Raw genomic sequence first — 20,295 nt, 5'->3', positions numbered from 1 at the left:
TTCAATCAGCAAAATATGTGCGGCTACTAAGATGAAGTTGAAAAAAGTGATGATTTATTCATGTATAAAAACAGCAAGCAACAACTGACTGAAATATCTCCTAATTTAATTTAGCAATGCCTGTGAAATTCAATTCATTCAATGTCTTGTAAGTTGATGTAGATGTAATACCAGAATCAAACAGCAGATGGCGTATGGAAGCTGCTCTGATCCAGGCGTCATTTCAGTGGGCAAGAAAAAGGCTTTGCATCACAAAACCCACTGATACAATCCTTTTATATACACTATTGGGGTTTAAAAAATTGAATGTCAGGCACAGATATTAAAAAGAAATTGTGCATCATGATTTTTATTACTTTGATGGATTGTTCCCTTGAAGCTGAGGATTGTCCACCTCCGAAATCCTCAGCATAGGAGAGCTGAAGGTAGATGAGCAGGGCACTAAGTTGTGGGTGTTCAGATAGCTAATTTTCTCGTCACTGTCCCCCCTGGATCCTTCCTCCAGACTGGCTTCCAGTGAGTACGGCCCGTGTGACTGGCAACCGGGCTGCGGTGGCGGACCCAGGCCGTGCAGAAGGCTGTGTCCAAAGTGGGAGTCGCATCGGGCCAAGTTGTCGGTCAGGTGTTGCATGTAAACCTCCTCCAGCTGTTTCTCCAGAAACCAATTCAACACAGAGTTGGACACGGGCTCCAAACCAGGCAGATCCAAGCTGATGTTTTCACTCGCCCCCATCACCAGGTACCCCTGGTCTGGGATGGACTCTTGTTTGGCCTCCGTTTGGAGGTACGCCTCTGGGACATTAGGCTGAAAGTGAAAGTCCTCTTGGTTGGCCACGGTTCTGGGGATGTTGTGTGAGATGCGGCCTGAGTCGGCCACCTGCAGGTCTGGGTAATGCTCCAGGAGGCTGCAGTCTTCGACGCAGATGGGTGGGAGGGCAGCTGCCGGCGAACACCCAGGAATCAGGAGACCTGGAGGCTCGGAGACCACTTTCAGTCCCTGGGGTTTGTTGGGATCCAGCTCTTCCTGGTTTGACTCTGATCACAGAAAACACAGTGAATGATTCCAGTGTAGCATTCACTTTCCCTTAACCTTACCAAATTTCAAATGTTAAGCTTTAGATGCCTTAAATTTAGAGAGATGTGCAGTTTAAAAGTAAGTAGAACGTGGATATTGTCAGAAACAACTTAAAACCGCTAGAGTGTGTTGGGAAGATCATATCTGGCAAAAGAGGAAGAACTACAGACCTACTGAAACAGTGCAACTAGAAGATAAAGTAACACAAGATGAAAGCAATGTAGTCAGTTTTTAGATTGCTGGATTCTTCTTCCAACAATGCTGCTAGAAAACCTTAGTAGCAAGTCTACTCACCTTCGGCCAAATGTATCTGTGGGTTGACAAAGTTCGGCTCAGAGACAGCACAGCTGAGCGGATCGGCACATCGCGTGCTCGTCTGATATCCTTTCCTTTTGGAAGCTGTGGCGAACTTCCTCTCCTCCCTGTAGCACATTAATCTGAGAAAACCTTCAGCAAGCATGACTCCAGGAATATCCTCTCCTCTGTGCCGTCCTTTCGGCTTATTTCGAGCGATAATTTCAAATCTTAATGGCGGTGTTACGTCGCCAGTGTAATGATGCAGCTCTTTTGCCCTGTTTCACTTCTGCATTTGAGAACGGGCAGCCCCCACCTCTCACTTCCTTTATTAATATCTCGCCAAACATCACAGAGTAAAAAAAAAAAAGAAATAAATAGGATTGCCAGTTTGTAGACTTCAAGAGAGATTCCCTGCTCTGTACAGGAACTGACTTCTTTCTTGGCGTTAAGCTTCAGCTCCATTTCCAGTCAGCTGAAGACTGGGAGGTCACCCCATGATCTCAGTGAACTTCTTCTTTGGCCAATGGTTTGTTGCCTTACTGTTCCTCCTCAGATCACTGAAATGCTAGAAGTCTCTTCCACAAACCTTTAACATTCTGACTGAGAGAAGAAGGTTCTCGCCCAAGGTTTGATTGGCCCATAAGTATGGTAAAACTATCTTGCACTCGTCGCAGAAAACCTGTTTCAAATGTAAATCTTACACCTCCGTGTTTTACTGGAGATATTTATCTAATATCAGTGTGTTGGGTCAATACCAAAGAGCCTGGTGCCGCTTCTTCAAGGCCAGAGCATTTGTGGCGACGGCGGTAGGAGTTAGTCCTGTAATCAGTGGGTCACCGGTTTGATCCCACCCATCTTTGTCTTTGATGCTGGTGGTGAGAGGGACCGGAGGTGAGATATGGTATCCTTGCTTCTGACAGACTTATTTTGATCTGGTGTCTCAACTCCAGTCCTTGATGTCCTAAAACTTTAATAGTATCCCACGTTCAACACATCTCAATAAATTGATTGAATTACCTCCTAAAGACACGATCAAGATCTGCAGACACCTCTAAATTAAGTGTGTGTCATAGTTTTAGGCACCATTTTCATTATCATTTTTACCCCGTGAGGCAATTTCTCACAAGTTCGTTATATTTTATGCTTTTCAAAGTCATCACAGGAACAGCTGTAAGCTGTAGCTAGAGGTCTTTTAGATCACTGCAGCTCTATTAGATCACCACTATTTAGTCACCGACCTACTTTGTTTTTTTTATTATTACTCAGAAATAAAGAAGAGGTTGGAGTTGAAAAGATGATTCACACATGATGTGTGGAAAGCAGAAGTATCTTTCATTGATAAATTAATCTGTGTGCCACGTTGTTGACATGGGAGACAAATACTTATTTAATTCAATGACATGAAAACTAGTTTATATATTTGCAATGCAAGAATTTATTTTTGATTATTTTGTATGTAGATCCTGAATTTAAACCAAAGAAATAAAAGATAAGGTTGATTTTTTTTTCTTTTTTTTTTTGTATGTGAGGAAACGTAAAGATTCATCAGGGGATCCGATAATTATTTCCCCACTGTAAAGGTACATTTTAGCCTTGTTTCAAATATCAAAATTAAGGTTTTTGGATTTGGTTCCCATTCTGCATTTTTCAAAGAACGTGTCTCATGTAAATCTCTCTGCTGTTTCCACTAATTATTGTCACAAGACCTCAGCTGGCTGATTAGTCAGTCTTCCTCCTGACTTGGTTTTCTTGGATGACGTACTTGTTAGAGCAGTTTGTTCAATTACATTAAGCTGAAGCAGATTACAATGCCTTGCAAAAGTATCCATTTTTGTCACATTATAACCACAAACTTTCGTGTTTTATTGTCGTTTTTTGTCCTAGTCCAACACAAATTAGTACGTAACTGTAAAGAAAAAAAATGCAAGCACAATTTTGATTTTTCTTATAAACATCTAAAAATGTAGCAAGAATTCAGCCGTCTTTACTCTTTGTTTACTTCCTTTAAATCATTAAGAGTTAGCTTTAAGTGTAATTCCTTAAGCTAATATGTTAATCACCACTCAGGATGCAGTTTAATGGCTCAAAAAATAACAAATACTGTGATGCTGAGGGCAAGAGTTGCTTTTCTACATGTTCATTGTGTGTTGAATCTTCAGTACGCTTCTAGAATTAACGCTTCTAGAACTAAACCTAACCCTGCTGCTAAGAAATATAATCTCTGCTGCCCAGATTTAGCATGACATTCATATATTGTCTTCAGTCAGAGGTTCTTTCCCATTTGTTGCAAGACTGACTGCTTCAGAGATCCTTCCTTCAACATTCAGAACGACTCTTTGAAGATATTTGGATGATATGAGTTACAGCTTATGTTTATGTACTCAAATGAAAGGTCAGATTTCTCAAAATGCCTTCAGTGTAATTTTATGCCATAAAAATGCTTGAATGCTCCTGTAGCTTAGATTTTGAATTTGCATAACATTTACAAAAATTTATTTTTATTTAGTCACTGAAAGATGTAATTTTAGATCGCTAGAGAGGATATTCATTGAGAATGTATGATGTGAGAAACACAATAATTTTAGTAAAAACAAAAATATTACATTCTACACCCCTGGGAATTATTTGTTGTGCACAAAATATAGAAAAGTGTCAGAAAAAAGTTGAAAATACATATTACTGATTGACCAACAGTCGCCTTTGTGTTTTATTTAAGTTTGGGGGCATTATACAGAAATAAGAAACACAACGGGAAATATGATTCCAACTGCAGCTTTCTTCAAAATACAGACACATAATAATAATTAAAAAAAAAACAATCCCTCATTTGGCCATTTGGCAGGTATTCTTAAACATTGAAATAATAATAATAAAAAAAGATTGCTAATAACCTAGCATTAAGACAATACCAAGTAAGTAAAAATAGAGGCTAACAGACCAGAACAGTCCAGAAAGCAGCTGATGTTTTAATGACTGTGGAGTGCTAAATATTGGATTAGGTGTTTCCAGGATTGGTGGTGTAAACGATTATTATGTGCTAATATTTAACGATGACATTGGTGGCACCCTGGACCTCAGTTACATTACTTTCAGACGCTCATTTGTGCCTGGTGATGTGGTTTTCACATTCATACTGATGGTAGATGGGCATTAGGCTAACAGGTTTAGCAGGCTGAGGCTAACCGGAGTGCTCCGTGCTTTTACCTGCTGCTGGGAAGGCACGGCGGAAATATAAGAAAACACACTGAGTAAAGGTAAGAATGAACGATCGGTCCGCGCGCTTATAAGTCGAGTGGTGAGTTGTTTCTCTTTGTTTTTTGTTTTGTTTTTTTCTTCCGGTTCGGTTCTGGGTCAGTCCGGGTCTTGGGAAGGCCTGAGGTTTAAGGTAGAAACGGCGATAGAAATGCTACTGCTGTGCCTTCTTCGCTTGAGCCTCTGCTTCCTGGTGACAAACAAGGAGGGAGACAGAAGAAGAGGAAGGGTATGTTAAACTAAAATGGAGGATATCGGTTTAAATATATGCCGTAGAGGACGGCTCTGTTTCCACGGCAACCGGCACGCCCGCAGTTCCTGCTGCGGCCGACAGGAGGTGCCAGTAAGCAAGAGAGAAGATACTGTGGAGTGAGGATGATGCGGTTTGTTGTACAGATGAATTGTGTGGTAATTATAAACGTGTTTTCTGAGCCGAAATTAACACAGTTATATTTAGAGATGTTCTGTGTGGTTATACTGCAGCACTGTCAATTCGCAGAAAGGACGAACACAGGTGTGTTTTTGTTTTATGAGCTCACCTTCGAACCTGGAGGAGCGGTCAGACCCAGAAATGCATACACAGCGTTGTCCTCTCTGGCGTCGAAGAAGGCCTCGTAGTCCTGGCAAAAAAAAAAGAAAAGAAAAGAGAAGCAGCAACAGTTCAGTCGGTTCAGGGTTAGGGTCGTCAACTCATCTATATCTAAACAGCATCCTCTGAAATGGAATCTTTCACAGTCCACAGCGCCTTGAAAAGCTATTCATTTTATTGAGATTTTATGTGATTAGCTAACAGAAAGTAGCATATAAATAGGGAAAAACAAAAATCTGAAATGTGTGGCATGTTTCTGTTCAGCCAACACTATGTAGAAGGACATTTTGGCGCAGTTATAGCCACAAGTAGTTAAGTGTATGTATGTGAAGGTTTTGCTCATTCTTTTCCAAAAACAGCTCTAGCTCAGTCAGATTTGTTGGAGAGTGTATGACTAGTACTTTGACTAGGCCATGCTAACATGTTTTTAAACTGAGCTGATCCAATGTCTCTCAGGCAGTCATGTTAAATACTAATAATTTATCTAGCATACATTATTATTTACGTTAAATAAATAATTTGTTAATTTAACATAAATAATTTCCCATCTAAAAATCTGGGAGACTTTTAAATTCAGAATTTAAAAGTCTCCCAGATTTTTAAGTTTCTATTTGATTTCATTCATAGTTTATCTGCAGGTACTTTATTAATACACAGTTATTTTTTTATCACAATAATTTTTGATTATGTTTTCTTTTATGAGTTTGAGGCAGCTGGAATTCCTTGGAGAGATGTTTTAGAAGAATGTATAGGGAACATTCTGATATTTTGATTTGATAATTTACTATCAGGCATAATAAGCTAAATGCTTCTACCTACACGTTTTTCAGTCTACACAATGCCTGGTTTTAGTTTTCTTTTCTTGACCGTAATATATGGAAAGGTTTTACACATAATTTTGCATCACACTGTAAGCAACTGCCACGCCACTGTGGTTTGATGAATGATGTTGCGTACGTTTTCACAGCCAATCTAATCGCCGAGGTTAGAGAACAGCTGACATGAGCAAGCCGCCCGTACTCCCCCACGTCCCGTTTGGTCGGACAGAGTCGCTCACATTCCCGGTTCCTCGCTCCGTCTCGGTCCTTTTATATTTCCTCCTTTTTTCTCCCACGCACTCCAACACGCCCTACAGCTGCAGATGTTCTGCGAAATTGCTCCGCTCTTTTGTCTGTGACATTTAATACAACCTGCAAGTGCAGTTTCACCTTCAGCCGCGCAGGACTCCTGCAAACAGTCGGCATGCTTTTAGGGGCAGCGTTCACGCCGTGCTGACATGCTGTGTCGCTAAACAGCATCCCTGAGCGGAGCAAAAGAATAAAGTAATGAAAAAACTGAATTTAACATTTTGTTTCGGAAGATAACTTATGTGTGCATTTGTTTTTGTTTTGGCCTGGTTATGTAAGCATTTTCCTAATAGAAAAATGAGCAAAAACGTCACAGAACTGGTCTCTGGTTAATGTGGGAAAGTTAACTATTTACTTTCATTACCTGGTGATGTGACTTAAATGAAGCTCTGTTCATGTCCATGGATATATTTTCCTCCTGCTCAGAAGGTCAGACAATGATGTCACTGAATCTGTTTGCAGTCTAATGCTGACTGAGTAATATGAAAAACCTAATGGAAATGCTTTCGCTAAAAAAGACTATCTTTTATTAGGTACCAGTACACAAAAATCCCAGTTTGGTACGTACAAATAAATAAACAGATTCAATATGCTTCAGTGCTACAAACCTGACCAGAGATTTGCTTTTAGTAACTGCGTTCCCATTGACCATATATTTGTTGAAAACGCGGTAATTTCTGAAATAAATTTCATGTTTTTCTACATAAAGTTTTTGCGCCAGAATGAGGTAGTTTTTGAAATTAGTGTATTTCGCGACACTGCAATGGAAACACGTTTTTTTTCCCCCCACATCACACCAGTCACGAGATCAACAACCGGATGTTCCTACTGGTGGAAAAGACGAAGAAGACGACAGGAAGTGGTAATAAGAGCCTGACAGCGCTCTGTGTTTTTTAATGACATCGTATGAACAGCTTTATTCATGTGTGATTTTAATCGTGTGTCTTATTTAATGGAAAGACTGCAATTGCACTTTTTTTCTTTTTGACATTAGCCGAATTTTGACAAAATAGTTTGCGCACATTTGTAACGGAAACACAGCTATTTTATCAGTTAATAAAATCACTTCATAACACTAAAATCCCTACTTAAGATGTAATTATGGGTTCTTTTAAAAAGGTTTTACGGATATTTGATAACAGAAAACGCTTAGATCACTTTAGAGTTTGTCTAATAAGCAAACTGCTACATGTAAAAAATGTACTTGAATGCATCGCAGCAGCACAGCTGGTCGTAAAAGGCGGCGGCTCTATTTTAAGGCTCTTTACACATAATTACCCAGAGTCCCAACAAGTATGGAGGTACCAAAAAGAACTCCTTCTCACAAATGATTTCTTCCTCAATATCTTCACTAATAAGCAAAAATACAAATATGAGTTGCAGTTTAAGATAAATTTGTCTTTAAATTTATCTTAAACATATGAAAAGCTGTCGTGTCGGTGGTTTTAACGTCTCCAGTCGGCCTCACCCCGCAGTATTTTTCTTCATTAAAGATCTGAGGGGGCAGAGGGTTCCCCGTGGCAGGTCGTGACTCCTCCGGTACGTTCTCCCTCATCCACTTCCTGTTGGCCTCGTTGGCCGCGATGTCGCACTCCTCATACTCGATTTTATTGGCCGCCAGGAAGCCCATCACGTCCTGCTGCTGCTTTTTAATCTGCGTTTGGGGGCGGAGATGGAAAAAAAAAAAAAGAGAGAGAGAGAAAGAAGGAAGCTGTCAGTTATTAGTTGTAAAATTAGGAGGAAGGGAAGGGTTCACCGCTCTGTCACCAGTCTGCTGCAGAGAGGAGGAAACGTCTACGATGAGATAAATAGAGCTAAGGAAGTTGCTCTGTTGCTAGGTTACCACGTTGTTCCTGAAAAGTGGGTGAAGTTAAGTACGCATTACTAGCAGTAGGTGGACACTGAATTTTATTTGCAAAGAAAACAAAAAAGGGAAATTAATCTACCTACAGTCAAAATGTCACTAAGGAATGTAATTAAAACACTTTGAAAAAATAAAGTTTTTAGTATTTTCCACATAGTTGAGATTTTGTTAGCAACAAAGAAAATATTGCACTATTTTTCTTTGCGACTGAAGCCCATCCATCCATCCATTTTCTAACACCCTTGTCCCTCAGTGGGGTCAGGAGGGTTGCTGGTGCCCATCTCCAGCTAAGGTTCCGGGCGAGAGGCGGGGTTCATCCTGGACAGGTCGCCAGTCTGTCGCAGCGACTGAAGTCACATATTTAGCTTCAATTAGTCCACTTTTTTTTCTGTATCCACTCTATTACTGTGGATTTTCTTTGGTGGTATCAGAGTAAAAAAGGCTAAATGCATATGTCACACTTTCCGGACTTCCATGAGTAGATAATTTATAAAATATTTTCTTCCACTTCACAATTCTACTCCAGGTGTAGCGTATAATTATAAACAGTAAACTTCTCATGAGCAGTTATCAAATTGCTGATGCAAAAACTACCTGGCGTAGTGATGAACTCTGACCTGAACCTTCAGAGTCACATAAAGATGGTTACAAAGTCGGCCTTTTTAAGAACATTCCCAGGATTAAAGAATCAAAGTTCCAACAAGATCTTGAGAAAGAAAATGTGGCACCATGCATTTATCTTTGGTTGCATCTATTACTGCAACAGTGTCCTCAAAAAAACAACAACTAATCAATACTCCAGCTGCAGCTGATCCAGAATGCAGCTGCTGATGGAGTTCTGGCTAAAACCAGGAAGATGGAGCACGTCAACCCGGTTCTAAAGTCCATAAACTCTCCTGTAGCTCAGAGACTAGACTTTAAAGTAGTGTTTATAAATCACCTTATAAACTTAGCAATAAATGATATTAAACACCTGCTGTTGTTGAATCAATCTTGAGCAATAATAACTGGAACATTGCTTACTTCTAGTCTTCATTTCAATATTCTGCAGTACTTTTTGGATGATTTTGATGATAATGTTTTAGATAATGTAATATTTGTTGCCTGTGTGTTTGTTTTATGTCCTCATCACGTTTATTAATTGTGTTATGCTTGTACCATGTACAGCACCTTGCTGCCGAAACATGCTTTACAAATACATCTGACTTAGCTGGACTCCGGGAAGGTGATTAAAAAAAATAACCCGCACACATTTCCTTGATGTGGAGGCAGTTGAATATTTCTCTTCCTGTCTGGTTTTTTCGTGTAGGTGTGAACCTTTTCGACAGGCATTTCTGCCAACAGCCTGTCTGTTCCATCCACTCGTCCCGTTTGCCTCTTCTGCTAAATATCTGCCCTGTTACAATAAAGACAGCAGGCCTCTCCTAACCCTAACTCTAACCTGAAAGGAGGAACAAAGTGCAACTCTTCAGCCAAAAGAAAGTGAAACTGTCTCCGGATTGACGTGGCTTCAGATCGAATCTCTTCTAAAGTAAACTGTTGTGTTTTGTTTTACGTTTTAGCACAAAGGATCCTAAGAAGACAGACTCAGAGGCTGAAAATTAAGACTTTAACTCTTGCGTTCTTTCGTCTCAAGACGTCGATATGTGAGAGAGAGAGAGAGAGAGTGTGTGTGTGTCAGGGCAGTCCAATAGGCTCCCAGTGGGTGTGTGTAAGAAGGGAGGATGGCCCTACAAGGCCAGACGGAAACAAGAGCTCCTCTGGGACTCGAGAGGAGGTAACTGGTCAAACATGAGCCAAATAAGGCCTTCTGCGAGGAGAAACCCACACATATCCCACTCTCGGCTGCACACGCTGCATTCACACACATAAACGCAGCTTCGTCACAAAATCAACACCTGGGGATCAAGCAGCCGCCCCGGCAACTCCGACTGCCCCCTCCTTTACGCGGGCTCCTCCCAGTGTTTTATGGCATCCAGATGAAGACAGGTGGATTTCCAACAACCGTCTGCTGAGAAAACACCGAGGCATGAAAACCGGTGCTGGCAGATTGGTCGCGGCACAGTGTGAATTAATGACCGGGCTGGAAAAGGGGGCAAAGTCCCAAAAGCCAGCATGCTATGGGAACCGGCGTGGGGCTAAACCAGCAGAGCAGAACGCCACACACACACACTGTTTGACAGAGCCTGTCTCCACTAACACACACACAGACACGCGCACACACACACACACACACACACACATTTGTACTTCGTATGACTCAAATCTGCGTCGCTTCCAACAGACTGACCTGGTCCTAAATCCTGATGAAGGCACATTTGTCTTTTCTCCTACATGTTAGCTAACTCCGGCCTCAGAAAGCATGCGCATTGTGCCGTTGCCAAGCAAAATTAATTTGTGGGACAAACTGGCCACATGCCATGTGCCTCTTGCTCTAATTGCTCAGTGGGAACTCCCTGCTCTGCCCATTTGAAATGCTCTCTGCTGTCCTCTGCCCTGACTCGAGCCTCTGGCGACTTCAGCAAGGAGGGAAACCAACCGTCCTTGTCTTCAGGAATGGCCATAAGCAGGAATTTTCCCCCTTTTCCCTCATGCTGTGTCAGGTCTATTTCTTCAAAAGATTATTTTCCAGTCTGTTCCGTTGGTTCGTTTTGAAGGGACGGAGAGTGTTTGGCCCTCGTCTGGAATTGCAAAGTTTACTAGCATTTGCTTGGAGCGTCTGCAACGCTGACAAAAAACAGCCTTCAGCTCTCCGAATCTGACTTTTCTTTCTTTGACTGATTGGGTTGATTGCTCCGACAATTTGACAAGGCTTTCACAATATGATCAGTTTTATAGGATAATCACATTTATTTTTTTATTTAATTTTTGGAAAATCTGGCTTCTTTTTTTTCCCCACCAATGCACGTCCTGGGTTTGTTTCATAGCCGCCATCTTGTTTGACGAGTGTATTTTACAACTTATGTTTATTTGGACTTTGAATTCAGGCAAACTTTATGAGGCAATATTAGCGTCAGGCTTTGATTTTTATTTTCTAATTTAAGAGAATAAATTCATAATATCACAAGAATGCAATCTTAATATGAGGAAAACGAAGCAGAGGGTTTGTGAGAACCGACACAAAAATGAGGAACATCTTGTGAAGTTGTACTTTGGTGCAAGTTTTAAAGATGATATTTAGTAGAAATATTTAGCCTTTTGCCACATCAGCATCAAGTTATCCCTCAGCAGCAGGACTTGGAAACAATTATTCAAACAACTGTGTCTATTTGGAAGAAAGAGCCAGAGAAACTGAGCTGGTCAGTCTGATCATGATAACTCTATCCAATCGTTTTTCTCATTAAAAAGTCGCTTTTCTCGTCATCTTATGACTTTTTTTTTTCTGCTAGAGTCACGTCTCTATTCTGGTAATAACATGACTGTATTCTTGTAATTAAACAAAAATTCCATTAGCCCGGCCCCAATGCGTCGTCGTGCAACTCAAATAATCAAAACAGGGATGATTGAAATAAAACCACTCTGAAAATATCTCTCCTTTTGAATTTCTCTTTTAGAGAAGAAAGCAAGAAAAACAAATCGATAAAAAAAAAAAATGGTAACCTGATCTGGTATGAAAATAGTCAGTGATTTTATTTTTAAGCCCCGTCGTAACATCTAATTGACTTTGGTTATCCGAATGTTTTGAGGTGCTTTTAGCAAACACCGCTTCTCTTTATCCCTTCAAATATCCCAAATATTTAGCTGGACTGCCAAGAGAACACTTTGCCACCGGGGTGTCCGACATTTCTCCTGAATCAGAACAAACATTCTCTGTTTATGTTTTTTTGTTTGATATGCTAGGAAAGGCATTTTTTTTTTTATTTGGTCTTTTAGTTGAAACTGACACGTGAACATTTCATAATTAAAATCAGAATATTTAAAGGGATCTCTTTAATTTTTCAAATATGTTTCTCTTCTTTCCTTGTGCAGTTCAGTTGCAGTCGATTTCTCTAGAATGGTATGAAATTACCATGCACCAATGGGGGTTTTTCTGTAACAGGCAGAGACTGTTACACCACTGCTGTGTGGCTTCCAGGCTGCAAACCTGCAGCGTTTTTAAAGCCTGATTTGCCTGACCCAGCCTTTGTTTTGGAGCGTCTCAGGTTGCAAAGAAAACAGGATGCAAATTTCCTGATAGATCAACCGAAATGCAAACATGGAACAGAAAAGAAAAACGATCATCCCAGTGTTGATTCTCTGGTGTAGATGGTTGTGTGCAGTTTGAAACAGATCCTGTTGCTAGAAGGACAGCGCAATGTAAGGACGATGGCGCTTTATCGATACATTATCGTTGTGTAAACAAGGATACAGATTGCAGTCAACCCATCATTGTGTTGTCTCCATGGCGACCAGGAGCTTAACCGCCCTGGTCACCGAGATCTCAATCGGGTGTCGGCAGCTTGGCAGCTGACCTAACATTTCTTTAACATGCAGTTTGAATTCATTACCCATAAAATATAAGAGTTTACCAAGCATTGCCTTGGTGAGTCAGACCTTTCTGAACCGTGTTACTGTGATCATTGTTTTCATAAATCACGCCAGTTGCTGGAGAGGTCAGAAAACGTACTGACAATTATTTGGCAATGATCTATTTGACATTATACATTTGAATTTTTCACATTTTTACAACTCTAAAGACATGATTGACTGATTTTGATAACTTTGATAAAACATGGTATGCTTTCAGATCTGGATGACCAGTTTAGTTTCTCGTGGTGCGTTCAACAACTACAATTTTCACATGTCCCATCAAATATCAAAAATCTTCAGAAAGAGTGGAGCTTCTTAAAGAGACAGAGGCCCAATTTCAAGGCAATAAACTGCAAAGTCAAATTTCTTTTTGAGTTATGTTTGAGATATGCAACAACTGAAGGTAACATAGTTACTTCACTGTATAAAATGGCACTATGTGTCTGAAAAATACATAACACTGCCCCTTTAACTTGTTGTAGAGGTCCATCAATATATCAGTGCCACATTACTTGGTGGAAAGGCAACATGACTGCTGAGGATTAGTTGGTCATTGATATCAAAAACACAAGCAATGTGGACATGAATCTGACAACTCTAAAGCTCAGAGTTTAATTACAAAGATTTGAACGCATTGAAAGAATTTACGAAATTAATAATTTATTTTTTTCTTTCCATACAAAAGTTCCAGCCAGAACCTTGAATTAATGCCTTGTTTCTGGCATGCCCCTTAATCTGACGCACAAGCAACAACAACGACAGATGATAAAGTTGCTTCTCTTGACTGACCAGTGGTTAATTTTTGCTTAAAAATTGCCTGAGTACATGCTGGGAAATATTATTGTTACGTTCAAGTTGCACTAAAAGGAGTTAGCCTATTAGGGAAACTATTCAAGCCTAAAATAGCATCTCGATGCTAAACATGTAGCATCAGCACAGACATAACGCTAACACCAGCATCCACACTCCACATATCTAAAGACTTTTCTTTTTAAAAAGTGACATAAATAATCAGGAGTTCCTGATACATTTGAAAGCTGGATGGGTACAGTAGCATTTTAGCACCAACGTGTTGGTTGAATCACCTAAATAACAAATGAAAAACAATAAATGTATTTGGTGTTGAACTGATATGTCTATATGTTCAATAATTTGACAGAAAAGAGGGTTTTTGAATTGAAAACATTGGGTATTTAGTCAATGTATGGTGTTTGATTAAAATTATTATTAAATACAGACCCTGTTAGAAATTTCAATCGGGTCCCACCACTAGTAAATTTATAAAACTACTACAGGAAAAATACTGTGCATAAGTTTTTAAGATAACCCTGATTGCCTTTTGAATTGCATGCGTTTTCACACGACAAACACAATTATTCCCCAGAATATAACAAGATATATTAAGAAACAGTTTTGGATCAACATTTCCTTCATTTTACAATATCCCGATTCGCTAATATTTCTTCAACAGATCCAATACAGACAAAATCCGTTGTTTATTTCTGGATATGGAAAAATTGGGCCCGTCTGACATTGCTGGAGATATTTAACATTTTTAAGGAGAACTGTGCTCATCTAAAGGTGTAGGACGTGGAATGTGCAGCATCATGCACTGTGGTTTGCATTCCATCACAACTCCCCCAGGGAGCTTTGGTCCAGCGTGAGATCAGATCCAGGCCTGATCAATCCCAGAAAAAGGTCAGCTGTTAACTCACGGCATAAACAGCTGCTAGACAATAGCGGCCATTGATTGGACGAACTGTATCCAACAACGCGGGCTTAGATCAATGAGGCTGAGACCGATTTTTCTGCTGACCCAGAACCGGCGTCGGTTTGTGTTCGGTTCAATCAGGTAGAAAAGAAAACACAGTAAAACAGTGTGCCACAAAGATAAGACTCAATGACCTTTCTAATCCAACGCAGGCCCAATTTTTAAACCTGCCCTTTGAGCTAAAGGAAACAAGAAACGACCCCGGTCCCATGTGTTTCTAAGGGATAAAGGTTTGTTGCAATTAGATGTAGCCTGATTTCCAGCATAAACAACCACTTACTGGAATGTGGTGACTGGTAGTCACCCCCACCCAGTCTTCAGCTCAGTCAGCATTTACAGTACTGCCACTACAGGTTCTTACGCCGACTCCCTGGACGGATTCCCTGCCACTACCCAAAGGTACGATAAAAAAGAATAGTTTCTACCACAAACTGCCTGGCTAGCCACAGCAGCCATTAAACACAAAGCTAATTTAGAACCAACAGGACGCCAAGTGTGGCGTACCTGACACAAGCAAGGTACGCCAAGGTACTCGTGAACATGTTCACAAGTTATATTGCTCATTTATTGAGGCAATGAGGAAGCAGTTCAACTGTGCGACTGTTGAGCATAAATGGAAATAAGAGCAAGAAAGGTTACTTAGTTGTGGCTAATGTTTTGCTTTGTTCCTTCAGTAAAATTTCCCTTTCAGGTCGCCCTTGTTTGTCTACAGACTAGTAGGACTTGTGCAGGTGTGCAGAACATTTGCATCTGTAGATTTGGGTAAAACTACACCTTTTGCTTTCCAAATGCGACCTCATCATGACCTCGAGAATGCGGGGTAATATCCAAAAGATAATGTCTGTGCTATTCCAGAAAGACTGCCGGCATTGTGACCTAGTAAGCTGTACCTTCTGTGAGCTTATTTTTATATACTCCTTTGGTAGAAGTACTGGAAGAACTTCCTAGATAACTTCCTAAAAGACAAGGCAATGTACTTCCTGTAGAGATTCAAACTGTAGCTGGAAATACAACAAAGGACGTTCTCCTCAGGTTGGAAAATCGTATACTAAATGGGACTAACGCATTTTAAGATTTCCTCTCACCACTTGCCTTTATTACATCCTACAACTTTTTCACCTTTGGGTTGCAACAGGGAATAGAGACAAAAGCAGAGCTGTAAGAGTCTATCAAACATCCAAGAAAGGCATGGAACACTTAGCTATCTTTCAAAATAAGTGGCCCATAGTGAGTTTGACTTACGCCTGAGTCATGGACAATATTTCAGACATGAGGAATGCGCCTTCCAACTATAAAAGCTTAATCTCCGTGATAATCAATCAAAAAATGTCAAAAGCTAAAGATCTGGACCTCTCTAAAAGGTACATCTCTAATTTTAACACCTTATGCTGTTGTAGGTTCTTAGTCATCGAGGACACGGCAATCCTAAGTACCTAAACACAAAGCAGATGGACTTCTTCTCTTGCCTCACCTCTGACTCAAAAGGCGTCTTCAGTTCTAATCATGGATTAAGAGCTTCAGGTGTATCAGTGGTAGCCAGAACCATTTGATCATTCCACCAATCCCTTTAAATTCATATAGAAGAAAACAGGAAGAAAGCTGTCATTTGTTATGGAGATTAAAACCCGTCAGTGAGAACTATGACCACTGGAAGAGTTTACACGCAAAGCATAGGCTCAAGATGGTATTTTGGAAATACTCCTACTCATCTCCATGCTCTTAACTGTTCTGTCGTTCTGTGACACAGAGTGCACCACAGGAAAGAGATGGTATAAAATACATTTTCAGTCATGCATTTGGTCAATCATACAAACCTTTGACTAAATCAGCAAGAATGTAGTTTCATGGAAGAACAGGTCAAGATAACTAGATAGAAGTAACGTTATGATACTGTTTGACCCATCAAGCAGTGCAGGGTGTGTGTGTGTGTTGTGCACACAGAGCATAAGGTCGTCCACTTGCTCCAGCAGACGGTACTGTAGACGGATCAATGAGAGGAAATGCTGCAGCCCAGACGTACAACAGTGCACTGAAGGCAATCTGGACTCCAAACTCTGCCCACCCTGACTCCACAGGAAGTTCCGGTCCTGCAATGTTCCTTATGCGTAGAGCCAATGCAAATGTCAGGACAGTCCAAATGAAAGAGGCTCTGTGTTTGATGGGTTTGTCTGTTTGGACCACAAACCTGGGTGTATTTTTAGGACTTTACAGATGCCACAATATGAAGTAGGGACATACTTTCGAAGAGGAAGGGAAATTATATGTCCTTCAAAGATTGAATTTGCATGAGCTGTGCATTGGTATTCAGCCACCTGAATCAAACTTCTTTTTTTTTTTTTACAGGGGATTCATCTCCACCAACAGTGAAAGTGGTTGCCTTTCAAAACAGTTCAAATTCAGACAAATTGGATGTAGAGTCAACATAAAATTTCATTGATTGTTTCTTGTCCTACTGCAAGTTCTCATTTGGATGTAGGTTAGGAGTTTTACGCTGTCCTAACCCATAAATATGCCTCAATCTAAACCATTCCACTGTAGCTCTGGCTGTATGTTTAGGGTCATTCTCCAGCTGTAGAGGTGAGCCTCCACCCCCAGACTCTAAACCTTTTCAAAGTACCGTGAACGCAACATTTGTGATCAATGTGCGTTAGAAGTAACACGTTTTTGTCAGAATTCAACAGTAAACTAGTACGTAATGAGGACAAGAAGAAGTTGTGGTTTTCAGAAAGTCCTAAACTCTTCTCCTGAGCAGCAGCTGCTACTCTGAAAGTGAGGCCCTGGAGAATTGCATCACCATCATTCCAATCCACTCCGAAAGAAAGTTGCAAATCCGAAGCAAACGCTCCTCAATGCTGCACAACCCTGAAGAGAGCGTCTAACCTCTCTGCTTTCTGGAGCGAGCCAGACCCAGGCAGCGCTGGCTGGCATCAGGTGACACGGCGCTGAATCTCAAGACCGTTATTGATTTCCAGTTGTTGTTTTTTTAAAGTGATTGTTTTGCTTGTCATTTGGGGCGTTTCAGCTGAATAAAAAGGTCTGAATTGTCACATCCGGAAGCTGTGACTGTTACAAACCACAGCTTAGAGAGAAGTGAGGTCTGTCATTCTGTATGCACTTCCTCTGTGTTTCTGCCTCTGTGGCAAAGTTAGCAAAAATCAAGAGTCGAGCCCCCCTGTGAATGCCCTAAACTTCTAGAAGAAAGCAGTCAAACTCTTGACTGATGATTCAGATGATTCTTTAAACAGAAAAATGTCAGCCTGGTGGTAACCAATCCAATCAAAGTTCACCCAACACCTCCAGAAAAAAAAATGTATCCCTGGATCTTCTGAATAAATCATGCTTAAAGAAAAAAACAACAAACCTCCAGCAAACAAGTCATGCCATTGTTGTATCCCTTACCGAGGTGGATCCGGAGGACGTTGCTATGTACACTTTGATCACCATCTTATATCCCTGATGCAGTCTATTATCACAGGCTGGCTGCTGTCGATGCGTGCTCCGTTGCAGGCCTTTGGAGCAGCAGAGGCGCAATAACAATAATAAAGATTAAAAAAAAGACCTGGAAACTTCCAAGGCTGGGAAACCGAGAGTGTGTTCTTGCAGCGCAGACTATCTGCGCAAATGCTTCTGCTCTTAGCTCTGGATGGAGCTTGGCATTCCTCCTCCTCCTCCAGCTCTCCGCCCCTTCTCTCTCTATTTCTCTTTCTCTCTCTCTCTCTGTAAGCTTCCCTCTCTCCGTCGAGCTCGAGGAGCACGCACGCGCAAACGCGCACGTGCAAAGAGCGATAGGGCTGTCAAGATGGCATCACTTCGAGGTTATGTTGTCTGAGAATATTTCAGCGTGTAGCCCTTTGTCTGAGCCAGACTCCATTTTTTTTTCTTGAGCCCTGCGGCGCGTGTCAGAGAATGCTCCGGCGTGCACGCGCGTGGATCGTGAATTAAAAGTGAGGATATATGCTGTGATTTTTTTAAAGCCGTCTTTGTGTAGCAGTGCAGCTTGTGGACGCAGCCACTTTTCATTAGACGGGCTTTGCAGGCCCCCTGCAGGCCTCTGCTGCGGGAAAGTATGGAGGGCCAGAAGTGTCACAATTTAGTACATCAATAAACCACTGAAGTTAAAATCAATATATGGAATCATTTCAATAGAACTAAACATACATATTTTAAATAAAAAAATAAAAAAATAAATGCATGCTCATTTTACATTGATACCATACCTATCATATATGAGCATTTTTCTTAATTTTACATACAGTATATATATATATATATATATATATATATATATATATATATATATATATATATATATATATATATATTTTTTTTTTTCATTTCCTGGAGTCAAATGCAACACTCCAACAACTAAATGATTTGTCTAACAAAGATTTATCCATGTCTGTCATTTTTAAATACATATGAGATTAATTTACAAAAAATTAAAACCATGAAAAAATAAGTAAGTAATACATTTTTGGTTAATTGCACTCACACACATAATTGAGTGTGATTGTAGCTCATTAGGTTTGTATTCAGCAAATTAAATTAAACATACAGAAAGCATATCTAAATGTTATGTGTGACGTTAGCATGCAATTACATCAAATTTCCAATTTAATTAGATGAGAAGAATTGCTTATTATCAACTAAAAATACAAAAGTTAATTTAATGAAAATGCAGTGTAGCAAAGCGTTAGTTACACCAAGAAAATCATTTTGATAAAGCATAATAGATAATAAAATTTAAAAAAAGCACAAATATATGCTAATGTACAATGAGTGCACTAAAAAGACATCATGCTGTGCGCTCTGTCGTTCTCTCTTGAGATGCATCATTTGGCCTGAATGGGATGAGAACAGAAAAATTGGAGTTCCAAGATATTTCAACTTAATATTTTAATTTTGAGGGTCCTGAGCCCTCATTTTAGATTCTTACAGATAACGCCGAATGGTGCCAAAACTGAACACAGAATAGTCAAGTTAGAGAGACTCAGATCTATATGACCAACACACACAGGGGCAACAAAAACTGCTTGTATGTGTGCGTCAGCTGAACTTTATTTCTGCTGCTGACATGCGCTCACACCCAAATAAATCACTCAGAGCACTTCAGAGAGGTAAAAAAAATTAAAAATCCTACGCTTCCTTCTGCAAGAAATATTCAGATTAACCCTGGAAAAGACAGTATAGGTCTTTTGTTCACCCCTGAGCAGAAGTTAGCACCTCTCCTAAATGTGTCCGTGCCCAACATCTTCACTGAGTAGCACACACTCTGTGCCGAAAGACCAGGATTTGAGGTGAGGACCTTCATGTTGCAAGGCAACAGTGATACCAATGCTTCCACCATGCAGCCCAGCTTGAAACCTGATGTCATCTATTATGCCATTAAATTAATAAAATGTATTTGCTAAGCAAGTCAACCCGACATAGCCCGACAAAGCAAGCGGACCCATGATGCTGGTTTCTAAGCTGTCAGAACAAAACATTTGGACAAAAAGGAGAAAAATATAAAACTTTGTTCTTTTCAATGTGAGCATCTAATGTTTTCTATTAGACTCTATATATTAACATTTTAAATAGAGCAGATTGTACTGGTTGGTAGTCAATTGGCATATGTCAACAGGTAGAGTTATGCTTTCTAGAGATAGTCTTATAAACAGTCACCTGACTGAAACATCTCATAAAAGATTAATCATAAAGGTTAAAGTACAAAGAGTCCAAAACTGACAACCGCTATGCATTAAGGGTAGCTACTCCAATTAACCCTTTTATATATTTATTACATGCGTTTGTTTCGTGTTGACAGAAAAA

The 20,295-nt window shown here is 40.2% G+C and overlaps 2 protein-coding genes across 2 annotated transcripts; both read right to left on the bottom strand.

Annotated features, from left to right (window-relative positions):
* Window positions 1–85: 85 nt before the first annotated feature.
* On the bottom strand, window positions 86–3,917 carry LOC103470931 (uncharacterized). The gene is made up of 2 exons (XM_008419651.3): window positions 1,370–3,917; window positions 86–1,035 (listed from the first exon to the last, which is right to left on the bottom strand). Exons 1-2 carry the CDS (start codon window positions 1,533–1,535, stop codon window positions 353–355), a joined length of 849 nt encoding a protein of 282 aa, XP_008417873.1. The 5' UTR covers window positions 1,536–3,917; the 3' UTR covers window positions 86–352.
* A 135-nt stretch (window positions 3,918–4,052) lies between these two features.
* Window positions 4,053–18,355, bottom strand: sh3bgrl (SH3 domain binding glutamate-rich protein like). Its single transcript, XM_008419654.3, has 4 exons — window positions 17,884–18,355; window positions 7,809–7,994; window positions 5,164–5,244; window positions 4,053–4,814 (listed from the first exon to the last, which is right to left on the bottom strand). Exons 1-4 carry the CDS (start codon window positions 17,926–17,928, stop codon window positions 4,779–4,781), a joined length of 348 nt encoding a protein of 115 aa, XP_008417876.1. The 5' UTR covers window positions 17,929–18,355; the 3' UTR covers window positions 4,053–4,778.
* Window positions 18,356–20,295: the final 1,940 nt, after the last annotated feature.

Source organism: Poecilia reticulata, chromosome 10, assembly GCF_904066995.2.
Source record: "Poecilia reticulata chromosome 10, P_reticulata-male-v2, whole genome shotgun sequence".
NCBI lineage: Eukaryota > Metazoa > Chordata > Actinopteri > Cyprinodontiformes > Poeciliidae > Poecilia > Poecilia reticulata.
Note: the sequence above shows the minus strand (reverse complement) of the source record. Positions and strands in the feature narration are given on the sequence as shown.